The sequence below is a fragment of the Anser anser genome (genome assembly GCF_964211835.1).
Source record: "Anser anser genome assembly, chromosome: 1".
Classification (NCBI taxonomy): domain Eukaryota; kingdom Metazoa; phylum Chordata; class Aves; order Anseriformes; family Anatidae; genus Anser; species Anser anser.
In genome coordinates this window covers 125,984,851-125,997,695 of record NC_139720.1, presented here as the reverse complement: position 1 = coordinate 125,997,695, position 12,845 = coordinate 125,984,851, and the positions used below count along the sequence as shown (strand labels likewise).

General features: G+C 36.6%; 1 protein-coding gene across 5 annotated transcripts in view; it reads left to right on the top strand.

Annotated features, from left to right (window-relative positions):
• The window catches only part of POLA1 (DNA polymerase alpha 1, catalytic subunit), a 221,499-nt gene that overhangs the window by 90,063 nt on the left and 118,591 nt on the right, over positions 1–12,845 (top strand). For all 5 annotated transcript variants that reach the window (XM_083836819.1, XM_083836820.1, XM_083836822.1 and 2 more), the window contains exons 29-32: positions 1,897–2,102; positions 3,376–3,508; positions 5,722–5,853; positions 9,371–9,545. In XM_083836819.1, the coding sequence (XP_083692945.1) occupies positions 1,897–2,102; positions 3,376–3,508; positions 5,722–5,853; positions 9,371–9,545 (646 nt within the window). The remainder of the gene's footprint in view (positions 1–1,896; positions 2,103–3,375; positions 3,509–5,721; positions 5,854–9,370; positions 9,546–12,845) is intronic.

Below are 12,845 nucleotides of genomic sequence, written 5' to 3'. Positions count from 1 at the left end.
TGCATGTCTGTGTTCTCGCACTGTGAATAGAGCCAAAGGTATTGAGAGAGACCCCCACGGCAGAAGAAGAGTTTAGGACAGGATGAGGGAGAACTTGACCACTTTTGGAAGCTACGTGGTAATGAAAGCTCAGAGTGCCCTACCTTTAGGTGTAGCTACTCGGTGCTTTTTTATAGTGATCAAATTAAAATGAAAAGTGTCATTCTATAGTGAGCATTTTTGCCAATTTAAATTATCAGGAGACTATCTGCATATTTGGTAAGCTGCAGTGGAACTAATTTGGAGGAATTGTACTTTACAATTACAAAGCAAAAACAATTTTGATTTTAATGATTTGTGTTTTGACATGAGAAACATCAATCAGTTTCGTTTTTTTTAGTTATGTAGTATGTATTACACTCTGTGTGCCATCAGATTTCCAGTGGTAAATTCAAATATTAATTTACAAAGTGTACTGGGTATGGAAGAGATCTGTTTGATTAAAAATTGGCAACTGACGATGTGGAATTTTTACAGTTGTCTAAAATTGTAGAAGAAAAGTAAGAAAATTTTAAAGAAAAGATGTGAGAATCTGTTTTTGAGAGGTAGAAATTGCAATGAAAATAAAATGAGAGCTATGGAAGCTCTGCCCCCCAAAACAAACAACGTTTTTATTATTTATTTTTAGTCTAATATTCTATGAAAGTCTTGTAAATTTAAGACCAGCAACACTCTGAGTTTTTTGAGAATACTTATGCCTTCATGCTAAGTTGGTACTTTAAGAAGTAGATGCATCTTTGGAGCATGGAAAAAAGGATTAATATATTGATTTTTAAGTATGTGTAGCAGGAGGATTGTTGGCATGGAAGAAAGAAGTCTCTTTTTTTTTATATTTTTTTATTTGCTTTTGGTTTGTTTGTCACATGAGCTCATAATTTCAGGTGTATTTACATTTCTAGTGTATAAGAAAGTTACTTTAAGAAAGTTAATTTTACTTCATCTGCATGTTTTTATCTTCTTATTTTCATTTAATAGTAATTTTTTTCATTCAATAATAATTTTAAAAATCTGTGGCAGAATTGTCATAATAGGTTAAATACTTCTGGCTTTGCTTCATGTTTACTTGGAGAATAAGTAGGTTTTTGAGCCTACATGATTCTTTTTAGAGTCAAATATTTGGCTTTTTTTTATCCCATGTACTTCTTTATCTCAGATCACTTGTTTTAAAGGAGCATGACCTGTTTTAATTAATGTTTGCAAATTAGTAGAAAAGTGTAGAAGAATTACGCCTTTTCCTCTCAGAGAAATCAGACTAAAGAAAGTGTAGGCATGTTGTGGGGAAGGGTGTAAATAAACACTGGCAATTTATGTGCATGTCTTTCCCAGAGGTATACACATCGAGCTCTGGGATGCAGCCGTAGTGCTCCCACCTGTCCCAGGGAAGGGGGAGTGTCTTTTTAAGTTTGCTCTGTCAAGAATTGCAAAGTACCTTTTTTATAAAGGAGGTTTTGTATTCCAAGGGGCCATCTTTTGTCTGTTCCTACTCTGAACCCCCTTGTGTAATTGATGTGAGAGGCTAGGTGAAGTAGTTGTCTTAATAAGAAGGGCCTAAGTCTGTTATCTGCAAGGTCACATTCACTACCCTGCTTCTCTGCTCTGCTTAATTTTGTTAGGGAGGTAGATACACCAAGCTGTAAATCCTTAGGAAACCAGTGGGGGAACCTTAACTTTAATAGTAGTTACTACTGTGTAGTTAATTTCACAATTAATGATTCTGCTAAGTCTTTAAAATGTGTCTGCAAACACATGGTGCATAATGTTAATTGATTTAAACTTAAAAACGATACACTTCTTCATGAAAGTTAAATTTGTCCAGTTAAAGTGTTGCATTTGGTTTTAATGTTGGTGCATTCACAGATCAAAAATGAAGTGAACAAGTTGTATAAATTGCTGGAGATCGATATTGATGGAGTCTTCAAGTCCTTGCTGTTGTTAAAGAAGAAGAAATACGCTGCTCTTACTGTGGAACCAACAGGGGATGGGAAATACGTAACTAAACAAGAACTCAAAGGGTTGGATATAGTCCGAAGAGATTGGTGTGATCTTGCAAAAGAAACTGGAAAGTGAGTTTCTTTTTGTGGCATTGTTCTTTTTGCTGTTCTGAACAATATGTGCTTCATAAACATTTGATACCACGTGGCTGTTCCATGGCCTGTGTAGATTGGTAGCAAACATCAGAGTTGGGGTACCTCAACTGATTGTTGTAGGAGGTGCTAAACATTACATTCTGGCACTAGATTATGCTTGTGCAAGTCCAGATGTCACTAGCTCCACTGCCTTTGCAGCTTCTGTGGAAGCAGTGCATTTGATTTGTTGCAATTTTGTATATGTAGTATAATAACCACAGCTGCAATCTTGTGAAAATGGAAGGTGCTATTAGTATTTGGAGTCATAGGTTCAGATTTTTTTCAAAGATGGCAAAAGAAACTGGTGGTCAACTGTCTCAGCATCCTCTAAGAAAGCAGTCCTAAGTGTGCAAGAGAGAAGATAGCTTTCCATAAGACTGTTTCTCTTCCATTTTTCAAACAAAACTCTTCTGATACTACATTATGATGGATAGTGGATTGATGATTTATGAATTACTGCACAGGACATTTTTGTGCTCAACTTCAGTGGAGATAATACTTTCAACAATGTAGGAAAAAAACACCCTGGAGTGGATGGAGAGATGGTCATCAAGGGACTGACTCAACTTACATTGCACGCTGCCTCTTGAAAACTTAAATTGTGGTCCAAATGCATCTAAAAATGAGTACTTTTTTACATTTGTAAAAATACACCACACACTTGCTTACTGTTCTTAAGACTTGCATTTTCTAAGAAAAGACGCATCATAATAGAAGCAAAATTTTCCAAGTTAGGAATGTATTAGTAATTAAAGCTATACAAATGTTTGAGAGTGTTCTTTAGTGACTAACTCTTCTGCAGCTGGCAGATCTTCCCAACCACATTTTACAGAAATAGGCAAGACTTTGCTTGCTTTAACTTTGTGTGTTCTCTTCTCTCTTCTCCTCAGTCCCCTCATTTCAGATACCTGCTGTGCAATAATAAATGGCAAAGCAAATTGGAACAGAAAATGGAATCTAGTTGGACTCAGCAATTCCAAACCACCGTTTAACATTAGAACTATTTACAATAATTTGCTTAGTAAAATAAATGAATAAATAAAATAAAACACAACACAAAATATATATCCAGGCAAATTTCTATAAATTTTGGATCAGACTTCATCCTCAGTTTCCTTAACTTGTAGAGGTAACCCATGGGAAGGGAGGAATGTGCTGTAACGGCTTTGCGTGTTTTAAGCTTTTCTTTATTTCTGAACTGTTTTTGCAGCTATATAATTGGTCAGATTCTGTCTGATCAGCCCCGAGACATAATTGTGGAAAACATTCAAAGGCGGCTTATAGAAATTGGAGAAAATGTGATGAATGGCCAGATCCCAGTAAATCAGTATGAAATAAACAAGGTAAATGAAGTTTCAGCTCTTTTGTGTCTCAGGAAGCTTTACTGTTCTTGATACTCCTGATAAAGATTTTTTTAATCCTTATGATGCTGTGAAATAACAGAAGTGCTAACTATTTGGATTTTCACAAATAATTCTGATGGGAATGTTCTTCGTTTTCATCAATTGAGCTCATTAGACTGAAGGATATGATCACGAGACTTGACAGGACAAGAGGAAATGGCCCCAAGTTGTGCCATGGGAGGTTTAGGTTAGATATTAGGAAATAATTATTCCCTGAAAGAGTTGTGAAGCATTGGAACAGGCTGCCCAGGGAAGTAGATGATTCACTATCCCTGGAGGTATTTAAAGGATGTGTAGATGTGGTGCTTAAAGACATGGTTTAGTGGTAGGCTTTGCAGTGCTAAGTTGATGGTTGGACTTGGTCTTAGAGCTCTTTTCCAGCCTGCCTGTATGCACAAAGGGTATAGACTTCTTTTAGTACATGGTTACTACGTGGACCTCTTGTATAAAAAATTAAACGTTACCACAAAATAAAAACTTGTGCATGCATATTAATTGTTGTTTCCTCTGGGGGGCATCTTTTCAAGCAATCTGAAGTCTGCTGCTGTCTGACAATTTTTGTTTTTTCCTATGTGTTCATTCTCCTTAGCTGCTTGTTGTGTGTTTTTTTGTATATATTTAGAAACCCTCTCTATTTTAAACAGTATTTTTATTTATTTTTATTGCATTTATACTGTTCTTTTTCACTGATGTTTCGTCTTGGCTGTCAGCTCAGTGTTTATTGTTTTATGCATAAGCTTGACTACATACTCCCAATGAGAGAACAGAATTACAGAATAATTTCTGTTCTGAAATTTCCTAGAATTGGTATCCTGTTTTGTGAGATACCAAATAGCATAGAACATACTGCAGAGGTCCTACAATATAGGTAAAAACACTTTGTTGAGCTGTTAGCTGGTCTTGTTTTCTCAGAATAATAATTTTGTGTCTTGTCCCATCCTGCTCTCCTGTCCGCTGGTTCTGGACTTTGAGAATTACGGGAAAGCTTGTGCTTTCAGAAGTTTTCTCTCAAATCGTTATTTTGTATTTCTGGTTGAAAATACTTAAACTGAAGAAAACGATGAAAAGAAAAGAACCAAGTGTTCTGTTTTATAGAAAACCCATATAAAAGCATAGTGTTGTCAGTTTGTTTCCCCTTAAAACTCCATAGAAGGAAGCTAATATTCACTTAGAGATCTCATTCAAGACTTTACTACAGCAAGAAGCAAAATACTCTGCTTTATCTACAGGATTTTTAGCAAAAAAAGTGTTATTTCTTGGTTTATTTTTATGAATCCTCAATGAAACTTACATTTTGGTCTTCAAAATTCTCCTGCTTGCCAGGGGTGTCCGATTTAATAAATCGGATATTATATGCTCCTCTCATGGTTCTGGTGAAACAGATATCCCGAATTTACTTTACCCGAAGTGTCTTTCTTTTGCCAGCTGGTCACCTGTTTTGTAAGACTGTGTTAATAAATCAGTTAAGAAATTTGTTCAGGTTGTCATCCGGCTGTTAGAGAAAACAGTGGTTTTTATGGTTTATGTAAAAATTTTGTCATCCATTTCTTACACACTGTTCTTACTGCAAATATTGTCACAGTACTTAGTGTCCCAATAATACCTATGGAATAGTTTTCACTTTAAATGCAGAATTTTCCTGTTTTACTACTTTGGAGATAATCTATGTATTTCCCTATTTAGTCAAATGTGTAAGTTGTGTTTAAGAATTGGGATAACGGTAAATATTTAAATATAACAATACAGTTTTATGTACAGTTTACTGAGTTAAATCTCAGTAGTATGAGACGCATGGAAATGTTTAAATGCAGTCATAGTTTAAATGCAGATACAGAGCTTGTTAAAATACACTTAGCTGCTTGATAATCAGATCTGCTTTATGACCTGAACTACTGCAGGGCTAAGGGGGAAATTTCTGGCTCTGTTTTTCTATTTTGTGTAATGTTTTAAACTTCAATTACTTCAAATTGAAAATGGTTGCATTATATCTCTATTATATCTTTTTTTTTTCATGTTGCTAATGTACAAGTGAATAGTAGGTAGATGAAGATAGCTACCGTGTAGTCTTGTCTCTTAAAGTTCTGAGTTGTCTGTCACTGAAGTAAAATACTTTTCTCACAGTTATGTCTCTGTTTTCTCCTTTGATCTTTTAGGCCTTGACAAAAGATCCACAGGATTATCCTGACAAAAAAAGCTTACCGCATGTGCATGTTGCCATGTGGATAAACTCTCAAGGAGGCCGAAAGGTGAAGGCGGGAGATACAGTGTCATATATCATTTGTCAGGTAAAAATGTCTTTATTTATAGCTGAATGCTAGATATTGTTTTGAGAGATGACAAGGAAAACCAACTCCTGGGAAAATGTTTTGATGTTTGTAGTGAGATTGTTTTAGTTTAAAACAGTTTTCTATAATAAATTTGGTTTCATAAGGTCAGAAAAAAATCTTGTGATCAGTTCAGTTCATCTGGCGATTTCCATATAGTGGCTTATAAAATTTCCCGAAATTAATTTTTTGTTATTAATTAATATTAATAAATTAATTTTAAGGAATGCATCCAACCTTTGTTTTAAGGAGACGAAAGTTCTGGTGGCGAGGAAGCTGTCAGTTTTGGAAAGCTCTTTGGTGGTGGCAGTTAAATATTGTCATTCCAGTCTCAGCCTGTGTCTTTTGAGTTCATAGATGCGATGCCAGATTCAGTGACTGTTGGTTAGACCGGGGAATTTGAGGAGCCTTCTGTTTTCAGGTGTTTATCTTGTGAATGCTTTTACAACTTCCTAAGATGACATCATCTTAGTGACAGCCAGAACAGTGAAGTGGTTGCTTTTTTTTTTGAACTGCTTTGCACTAAGACATATTTTCCTTTTTCCTGGGCTGTTGACAATTTTTGTGGGGCTTTCTTTTGGGGCGGGGAGATGTCCTATCTAAATGTGATAGTGTATCAGTGTCAAATATACATTTAATACCGCTTTACAAATTTCATTAAATTATTCTGTTCGTACATCTGGGAATTATTTTTGTCTACAACCCCATACTAGTCGTTCATTTTGCTGATTCAGCATTATAACCTTAGCTTTTTTTCTTCTGTGAAGATGTTGGAAATTGGATCAGAACAGAATTGAATCACCAGCTCCTTCCAATCCCCAAAATACTACAAGTAACTCCCTAAATATATGTATATACTGCATCGCACGTACTCTGACTCTTCAAAGAGTCCAAGACTGACATTTAGTCGCATTCCTTTGCTGTGAAGCTAAGCTGCTGGAAGGTGTTCAAAAATGCCCTTACGAACATGGCATAAGTGTGTTTGGGTGTGCGGTTCAGTGGGAGGAATGTGCCACGCTCCTTTCCACATGCAAGTGGGAAGGGATTACGGCACCCTTCTATGTGAAGCGTAGAAGCTTTTAACCCATTCCCCTCTCATTATCGTTGACTTCACTGTGCCTTCCCAGCCATTTCTCCACAGCGATCTTGTTACTCTGATCTTGAGCATGAACTCGAGAAAAACATAACCTCCACAGGCATAAAACTCATAAGAAAGTTTCTGCCCTCTGTTGATGGAAGCTTGCTCAGAGTCCTGTAGAACTAGTTGGGGAACATTTTGGATTTGCTTTTTATTCAGAAGTTCTTTATTGTCATCAGTGTTTTTCAGCTCATAAAACAGGCATAGTTTCTTTCCCTCTGCTGGTAAGTTCACCTGATGAAGTTCTGTAGGGAAGCGTTGTGGAATTACTTGAGGTTGCTTTCTACTAAATGAAGCTTGAGTGAGTCAGCTTTCTTTCCTTGTCATCTTCTCTGACTGCTGGTAAATTCTGCTTCTCCTGGGAAATACAGTTGTTACAATAAAATCCAGTAAGCCTTTTAGTTTCATTTAATACCAGTACACTGTTCTTAGTCATCGTACCGTGTGTTTGACCATCTGCTTAATATTTATTAGCGCTTCCTGCTGAAGTAACCTGGCCTGAAAATACTTCGCTGTGTCTGTGCCCATTTAAAAGGAGGCAGGCTAAGTTCTGTTGCTGAAGACTGGAAGCAATTAGCATTCTTCCTTAGGCAGCACTGTCTGCTGTGCATGCCGAAGAAACATTAAACATGTAGGTGACACGTGTGGAATGTATGTCATGACGTTACCTGCTGTTACACAGCAGAGAGATGCTCCAGAGTCGTGGATTTCCTAAAAACTCCACTGCTTGATTTTTGAATGCTTGATATCAGCTTGATATCATTGTCCTTTAAGTGTTTAAACATGTTATGAAACATGGACCTCTTAGTAGCTAGGTATGAGTGCATGAGTGACTTGGATATCGTTTTCTTACAATACATACTCTAGTTTGGATTTGACTAAAAAAAAAATAAAAACTGAGTTGGATTAAATGAGCCAAGGGATCTCTTATGCAAAACTGACGGGCTTGTGAATGCTACAGCGGATCCCTATTTCATCTCCTTTATCGTTAAAAACTGAAACATATTGTTTTTTACTTAATTGAGAGTTCTTATCCTGGTATGAAGAAGCTGCCAAGACTTACGAGAGCTGGGCCACGGGTATGGCTGAGCAATGACACAATGCAAGAGAAGAATGTACTTGTTGAAAGAAGAGAGCTGAAGGAATTGCATTACAATTATTTTAGCAAAGCAGCTGGATGAGCTGAATAGTCCTAAATTAATTTTGTTCTGAATACGAGTTGTCTGAAAGGAGTAGGAGGGACCAATGGTTTGCAGTCTGTCTTTTTTAGTGATGGATTTTCAGTCCATGGTTGCTGACCCTATAGAAGCCGGTATCTTGCCTTATCTGCAAGAGGAAGGTGTCATGTTAATGCTAAGTTTTATTTGGCTGTAAAAAAAAAAAAAAAAAAAAAGGCAAGAGGACTGTATACTTAGCAAAAAATACATTCTGGTCTCCTTCCCCCACCCCTCCAAGGTTTACTTCTATTCCTGAATACTTGTTAAAATCCTACTGTAAGTTCTGCTGTAGGATTTTGATGCACATTAAAAATATAATTTCCTAGTGTAGTTGTGGACTGGTAATAAGTTGCATTCTACTGAAGAGTACAGTCTTTTTAGAGTTGATACTTAATTCCTCTGTGAACACTGTTTACAATTTAATTACCTTCCCAAATTTATTTTTTCCTCGTCTTTGTTTTGACTTGGAGAAGAATTTAATGTATACTCTAAGCCTCTGAGTGGCCTTCCTCTTTTGGCTTGAGGTGTTGCCATGTTTCTTTCAGTATTTTTTTACTCTTTCAATTGGATGCTATTGCCTCTGTCATTTATTTTCATGCCAATAAATGGTGGTCCATTCTCTGACCATTCATTCTATTTGTTTCTTTATAGAATCAAAGCATATAAATTTCATAGCAAAAGAGATATAGTTTCAATATCCAGGACTTGGAATTTGCTTGTTGTGCAAAATGATAATGCTAATTTAGTACAAAGTGAATCCAAAATGCATGCCCTCTGCATATTTTTAACTGGGCTGATGGTAACAATGTGTTTTCATTGTGCATTTCAGAATTGACAGATGGGACTGTTTACTCTGTCTACTCTTACTGATTTGCACGTGTAGGCTGCAATAATACAAGCTGGATTTACATTCTTGAACTTGCTAGTTGATGCCAGCATCAGCAGTGTATTTTTTTTTACTACTGTTGGATTTGTTTTGGATGCATAATAAATCAAGCAAAAGAGTGATTGTGTAACAATTTTGTATTAAAATAATAAATAATATTTGAAGCATAATCCGTTGTATAGACTGAATGTGGATGTTACTTTTTTCATACCTTTTTATTTCTGTCTCCTGTCTTAGGATGGATCAAATCTCAGTGCCAGCCAGCGAGCATATGCTCCAGAACAGTTGCAAAAGCAAGACAATCTTACTGTTGATACTCAATACTACTTGTCACAGCAAATACATCCAGTAGTTGCTAGAATATGTGAGCCTATAGAGGGAATTGACTCTGTTCTTATTGCAACGTGGTTAGGTAAGTATTCTAAATTCAGTTTATTTAAAGAATTACAAGAGACAAAGTGAGAAGTTTAAATACATGTTTCATAACAAATGCTTCTGAAAAATCAGTCTTTGTACAGTGAATGATAGCATGTGTTAGGTAGTCTATAGCAAGCAGTTTGGATTGTAAGTATAACTTGTACGACTACTGCAGAATAACGTTTTTCGGGAGGTGCTCATTAACATGAACTTGATCTCATAATCCTGTTCAGAGTTGCAAAAATCTCTTGTTCATGTGATAGTACTATTGCACGTCTCTGAGATTTTCCTAAGCTACGGAAGTAGTTCTGGAGTATGCACTCTAGCACTCTCTAGAGAAACCAGTTGTAATTATAACGAAAGGATACTTTTTTTTTTGTATTCTGTAAGTGTAGACTTTTTTTTGCTAGAACTGACCTACTGGGTAACAGAAACACAAAACCTTACTAACAGTCTTCGTTTCTCCATATGGGACAGGCAAGCAGCCAAAAAAAGTGCTATGAAAATGTGCGTAATGCTAGTGACCCACAGAATCACGAGGTTTTATTCCAATGAGCAATGGGGAATTGCCCTTGTTACAGTTGGTTTTCCTTTTAAGAGGATGTTAAAGTAATTAGATATTTTTCTGCCCAATTCTGATTGCCTTCTCCATCTCTAGAAGGAAGTACGGGTGTTGAAAAATTAAACCGTTCATTCAAGCATCTTTCTCTGAAAATACAATGATTTGTGTCTAATCTTTTCTGTATTGTTTCCTCCCTAAAAATGATTCACCAACAGTCATGGTCTCCTAGATAAACAGAAATTTTGTGATCTGTATAGCCCAAACCTAGCTTGGTTTTTGAAACTCTTAACTCTAGGATGTGGAAAAAGCTGGTTGATGAGTTCTTGACATGACTGTCCTCTATTAAAAGAAAACTTTCTTAGAGAATTTGCCCTGTGTGAGTTTAATAATCTCCTATTTGATACCATGTCTGTAGGAAGTTCAGACCTGCAGAGATGGCTTCAAGCATTCTGAAGTTGTGAACCAAAGAAGGGTTGGCCCTCAGTGTTATGTATTCAGGAGATGGCCAAGGTCCAAGAACTGGCCACTTAAAACCAGCAGGTGATGTGTTGTCAGGACTGTTCACCTGGGACAAGGCACCTCTGTAGCTTCATCCTAAGAGGTCTTAATATCCCAGGACAATCTGTATAATGTGCAGCTTTTTCCATCTCCATTTCTAAGTTGTCTGTAAAATCAAACAAACAACTTTGGGAATGTGAGCACGATGAGCACAGACATGGTGGTTTGGCTGCGTGAGCGTGTCTTGGAGGCACTGGGTGTTGCAGTGTATCCCCAACAGCTCTGATCCTTTGAGGAGGTGTCAGTCCTACTCTGCGCACACAAATTATGCTGTTTATGTGGTAGGGCCTCGGTATGCAACTTTCCCTTGATGTCAGAGTGGACTATGTGGCCAAACTGAAAAGGATTTTACTTCGGTTTAAAATTTTAAAATACGAGGCAAGCTCTTGCACTTTGTTTAGGTTAAAAAAAAAAAAAGGCTTAGTATTTGTGGAGCAAAGGTTGTTGGTCCTGTAAAGTTAGGCTCAAATTCAGTTTTTCTTTATTCACAAGTTAGATTTATAAGACTATCTCCCTTCAGGCACCTAAATTAAGTGCCCAGGTTTTAAGAGCTGTATGCCACTTGATAGCATCAAGATGGAGATAAAAAGCAATAATAAAAGAATAATAAAAAAAGATAATATATGGAAATATAATATTATCTCCATATGTTATCATATAATTATGGTGTCATAATTATATATGATAATATTTATTACCAGTTTCATCTTTGTTTTCTTGGCAGTGCTTAAATTGAGTTTGGGATTAAAGTCGAGTCTTTTTCAAAACTATCCTACTTATGTGTTTACATGCAGCACTTAATCAGAGTTGTACATAAATTGTTGCAAGCTGAAGTTACCTTAGAGCTTTTTTAAACAGTACTGTAAGGATAGTCAAGTGTGTTTGTTTCAAAGAAAATGAAAATGATTTCAAGTGTACAAGATATTAGAGACCAGCTTAGTAGCAAATGTGTTATTGTTCTTTGTTAAGTTGGGCTTTTTTGTATAGTGTATTCATTCTGTTACACAGCCAAATTCTTGTCGTTTTCCTTATCTTTTTGCAAAAGAGCATATTTTTCTATTTTGAAGAAGAAAGCTACTGTTCTGGAGGGATACCTAGGTGTTATATCTGTGGGCTGAAACTTGTATGCATTCTCATTGTGTATCCTTCTCTGTTCTGATTTATCCTGTTATGTTGTGGAAGGGTCTGTACAGGGAGAATGGTTGTAGCAAAAAGGTCTTGGCTTCATATTTAACAGGATCTCCTTATAATGTGAATATTTAATTGGCATATCACCGTGTTAGTCCAAGTAGATAAAATTGAGCTGTGCTTAGGGAGGCTTGGCTCATAGCAAAATGATGAAAAGTTCTTTGTTCTGTCTGTGCTCAAAGTAAGTTATTTTAACTAAGCTATTTTAGACACTGAAGAACAAAAGCAAATAACCACACCTAAAAATTGCAGAGAACTCTTTAAATATCACATTTATTCACTATGGAATCAAGCTGAAAATTGCCTTTTGTTTTCGGACATTGTAGGAGGTCTGCCTAGCCTTAAGAGATGGAAATTCATTGTTTCTAAAAATGAGAACCTCCTGAGCATACTTCTGCATTCCCTCTTTTTCTTAAAGTTCTCAGGGAAATGCAATGACAAGGTGAGGGTTGTCAGGGTTTCTGAAACTAAGTAAAATGTGAAATCTGATGATTTCAGTCAATAAATCTGATCTTCTTCAGTGCTTGGAGACCTGGCTTTTAGATCATTTTGAAGGTGACCATAGTTTTTAATCCAAAAGAACTTGATTGGCAGAACACTTCTCTTAACAAGTTTAAAATAAACTTTGTTGTTATGTAGATATTACTCCTGGTGTCAATGAAAAATCCTGTATTGTTTCTCTGTCATCAAGAGCATCTAAACATTACGGAAGCAGAGTCAGTCCTAGACTATGTCATGGTTATCTGAAAGAGACCTGCTGCTGCTGCTTTACAAACAGAAGTGCACATCGGTGCATTGACATTAGGGTGTTTCTTAGGTAGGTTATCTGATTTTGCGGGGAGTCATTCTTGGGTCCTGCTGAGGCTTGGCATCGTGAGTACCTCCCAGCACCAGTTCCTCCTTCCTCCCAGTGCCTGCATGTTAACTCCTTGTAAGATCCCCCCTGCCTTAAAGGTATGACTTTTTCCCCCCCCCCCTTCTCCTAGG